A 4,625-nucleotide genomic window follows, 5' to 3' on the forward strand; every position below is an offset into this window, starting at 1 on the left:
GATTACAGAGACACTGACCCCCGATACCACTCTGAAATGCCAGGGCGGTGCACGATTGTCCTTGGTGCCCAGGGCAAACACTGTTAACAGTCACAAATGACTTCCATTATTTCAGTAAATGGCATAGGTAGTCAAGCATGCAACTCCTCATTGTCCCTGGCTGTGACTGTTGAACAGGCAGCAGCTTCTTAAACTCTGCCAATAATATGGAATAATACTGCACACTTTCTATAACCTGAAAGCTACATCCTGCACACACAAACTTTAATGCACTGGCTTCTGGCCATGTATCTCCCACAGACTTGCCATAACACAGCCACATGTGAACTCGAGCATGTCAGTGATTATTAAGATCTTATAAACTAACAAGAAAACCTTCTTACTTAAATGTATGGTAACAAAAACAAAGGGCAACACTTTGACTCCAAAAAAACTTGGAAATCCGTAACAAGTGAAACTAAATTTGTATTTCACTTCAAAATAAATACAAATTGAATAGCCCTGTGAAAAATATTCCCACAGGGGATATCACAAAATAGATGTGTGAAATATTTACATCAGTTCATTAATACAGGCAAACATTTATATAATCTTACCAATAGCACATTTTTAAGGAGGGAGCTTTATTACAATTAATTTCTCAAAAGCCTTGCCAGTCAGAAGCTTCTGAATCTTCATCCATTGATTCAACACCTATGCAACGGACACCATTACGCAGCAAAGGAGTTCCTTTGTTCTTTCCTGAAATAAATCAAATAAAAAGTCATTTCAAAGTAGTTCATTATAATATGTGATCATATGATGCAGAATAGCACCTAACAGGGGGTTATATATAGCCTGCACCAAATGCAACTAAAGAACATTAACAATCATGATGAGTAGTTGCTTCATTAAGACTTTCCAACAGGAATTAAACCAAATCAATTGGTAAGCACTAAAAAAATTAAAAATAAAAATATTTTAAATGTATGCAATCTGTTTGAGATGTATAATAGAGAAAATTTCAAAGATTTGTAACCAATAGGAGGTCAACACAAGCATCAGATTCCACTCGTCTGCTTTGAACCATGACATAAGGGTGTTGCAGTGTGTGACGTCATTAAGGTGCGGAGTTTATGAGTTGATTGTGTTTGTAGATGTCGTCTTGTTGTGCCTGATGGCGCCCTTGTGTGTGTGTGTTTTTTTTTTTAAATTGTTGGTGGTAACCAATTTATTTTATTTTATTTATTTTTTTTTTTTTTTTTTTGGGGGGGGGGGGGTCAATTTTTTGCAAGTTGTAATGCATTGTGTATTTATTGTGCATTGAATGTGTTTTAATTTATGTAGGGATATTTGACTTTCGAATTTTTGAGGTGTTGTGGTTTTGTTTTTTGTAGTTGTAGATGTTGGTTTTTTCGTATCAATAGTTATGGTTGATCTATGTAGGTCAAGGGAAATGACCAATTCCAATTTTCGTAGTTTTGTATGCAGGTATTGGTGTTTTGGTATCACCAACTGTGCTCAAGGGAACTGTCTGATTACAATTTCCATAGTTTTTGCTATAGGCATTGGTGTTTTGGTATCGTCAGCTGTGGTTGACCTATATAGGTCACGGGAAATGTCCGATTCCTGTAGATTTTATAATTTTTTTTTGTTCATCATTTTTTGTTTTTATTGTGGTGTGTTTTTCAGCTTGTACTCTCCCTAAAACCCCCATTTCCCACAGTTGTTCCATTAGTTTGATTGCATTTTAGAAGGGAGATGTCATAGTCTTATTTGTAAGTATTTTCATGTTTGTTGCCGTGTGTATGTAGTGACATCATAGGTGCCATTAGAGACGCTTAGAATAGCCATTTCCACCATATTGATAACGTCATGGGTCAAAGCACACGGGTGGAATCAGACACTTCTGTAATCTTCCAATAGGAACAAGAATCTAACACCACAACTGACTCTGCCATGTAAGTAAACCAGGCACCAATCGACAGCACTGAAATTTTCATTGTGCAAAACTTTGGGGGGGGGGGGGGGGACACAATGCATTATAACGAGCAAGTTTTCAGTCTGCTAAAATTGCCAACACATCAGACACCTGCCAGTGTAATAACACAAAAGCATACGTCTTGTATAGGAACTTAGATTTGCTGTCCCACTACTTTTGACCAAACATTTCCTTTATTATGTTAGCCATGTGGCACACAGCCTCAACTACAATGGACAGCTGTTAATGGGTCACTTTTCTGGGGTTTCCAATCAGTCCAATGGCTGCAGATGCTCATACTCCACTGTAATGGGCACTCCCTACTGGTGTTGTGCCACGTATGCATTTTCATGCCTCATGACTGACAGTGAAAATCATGCACCACAAGGTTAAGAAAAGGTGGTGGGACAGTCTCTCTCTCTCTCTCACACACACACACACACACACACACACACACACACACACACACACACACAAAAATGAGAAACGCAGAGAAACCAATCTGAAACTGTTACCACATCAATAACAAGATCATTGCCACTCAAATGCAGACAATCTACGAATGACACTGCTTACTCAACACTTGTGTATCGTATCTTAGATTAATGCTCAAGCTTGCGGCCCACACCAAACAGGACTAATGGAGGACAAGGAACAGACGTTTGTTTGACACAGGGGAACACGACAGAAATTGTGACAAGCCTGATCAGACATGCTAAAAGACAGGCACCAATTATCATATGAACTCCTAATTACACAGTTTCAAGGGTCATTATCGGGTAAAGATGCTAAAAACATACTTCTGGATATCATTCACAACAGAGACAACACTGGACTAATTACAGTGCACACAGAGGTGTTTGAGTGATCATTCTTCCTCCACTTCGTACATGACTGGTACTGGTCCTACTCTGTCATAACTACTAAGATTTCATGGAGGGGGCTTGGAAGGGTGGTGCTTCTACCACATTATAGCACAATTTCTGTTCCTTATACTTCCTACAGACCATCTACTGACCCTGTGAATAGTGAGCTTCCCTAAAAGGAATATTATAGTTGTCACACTGTACCAGGAACATCTCACTTGTCGAACAAATGTAATGTCTGAGAAACAGCTAGGCATATAGTGGTAAATATACTATGATTTTTTTCTTAATAATATGAGTCTAAGGGTTGAAGATGGGAGACCATTAACAGGATATATAACACAGGGTAACTTTGGAACAACCAATGAAATGCAACCATTTCTCTCATAGCATGAGTAAAGGGATTATTACAGATTAATGAAAAAAATATGAAAACGTTGCAGGCAACAAATACATTCAATTACCCAGATCATAAAGAGTGCACAATTTTATTTTTTATTTATTTATTTTTTTTTTTTGTTAATGGAGCAACGACTGTGGAAACATCATTTTCCTTTCACATACATACAAAAAATTTTTGAAGCTCAATAATTCAAAATGACAGTCTCTTCAGATTAGCGATTCAAACAACAAATAAAGAACGCAATTTTATAAGACTTACATTCAGATTCGACTGGGACTGTTTAATATTTATAGTGTTACAGTTAAAATTTATCTAAATAACATCGGCTGACACGAGCAGACATCACACAGCAAACAAACAAAAAATTTGTAGGCTAATGTATTGGTGAAATAAACGTAACACACCTAGCACTCTAGCCAACAGGTGAATGGTAAATCCTTTCTGGCGGGTAGGCTCTGTAATGCGAATCTCTTCCTTTAGCAGTTTCTCCTTATAAGCTACTAGGTGTACCGCAATATGCACAGCTTCACTCTCAACAACTGCGGCAATAAGATAACAATTTTTATTTGGAATGTCCGAGAAGCATGACACATCTAAGTACTCGGACGGCCTGAAGTCGCAAACACTACATGGCACATCAAATTTTATTTCGTATTTGTGACCTAACTTCAAAAATCCTAACTGGGCAGTAACAGTATTAGAACCTGTGCACTTCACGATGATTTCATTATCCTTCCCAAACGTCTCCGTATCCTCGCCAAAATGAACATGATGACTTTCTGCAAAAGGAAACAAATTAAAAACGGGAAAACTATATACACTACTACAACGTATATCAGACAAAAGAAAATATACCCTTTTCACACATTTCAGCTACATCAACAACCACCTTCTTGATCGATTACTAAACCACAAACACCTCTTCAAACGCTATTTACACAACAGTGACAACTTCACCACAACACACGCGTATTTGACGCCAGATGCAACTGAACAATTGAGGGCTTTGAGCAAAGATACCCGAGAGCGGTTGCAAAACTTTTCTCATGATTCATGCTAGCCAGCTTGCATGTGTACATGATTTACTGGCATATAAGAGCGTAGGATTTTGTGGCTGGAATTGGTTTCAGTAAAACTTTTGTATGATCGCGTCATAACACTATGAAACGACCGACGTTTACGTCATTATAGCAGGTGTCCGTCATAGTACACCATAATGAATGCTGCCTGGCGGCCGAATCGTTGGTAGTTTTACAGAGTGATGATTCAGTCACATATTGGTATTCAGAAGAATATATCTGAAACAGACTGGCACTATACAAGCATGTCAGCATGGCAAAAACGTCAAATGCTGTTTTACTAAATGGCTTATTGTCGCTTTTCTCTCTACATCTCA

The 4,625-nt window shown here is 38.1% G+C and overlaps 1 protein-coding gene across 1 annotated transcript; it reads right to left on the bottom strand.

The window, feature by feature from the left end:
* Positions 1 to 441: 441 nt before the first annotated feature.
* Positions 442 to 4,244, bottom strand: LOC124793056 (UPF0687 protein C20orf27 homolog). Its single transcript, XM_047257991.1, has 3 exons — positions 4,085 to 4,244; positions 3,634 to 4,008; positions 442 to 741 (listed from the first exon to the last, which is right to left on the bottom strand). Exons 1-3 carry the CDS (start codon positions 4,095 to 4,097, stop codon positions 641 to 643), a joined length of 489 nt encoding a protein of 162 aa, XP_047113947.1. The 5' UTR covers positions 4,098 to 4,244; the 3' UTR covers positions 442 to 640.
* Between the last annotated feature and the right edge of the window lie 381 nt (positions 4,245 to 4,625).

The sequence above is a fragment of the Schistocerca piceifrons genome, chromosome 1, assembly GCF_021461385.2.
Source record: "Schistocerca piceifrons isolate TAMUIC-IGC-003096 chromosome 1, iqSchPice1.1, whole genome shotgun sequence".
Taxonomy (NCBI): Eukaryota; Metazoa; Arthropoda; class Insecta; order Orthoptera; family Acrididae; genus Schistocerca; species Schistocerca piceifrons.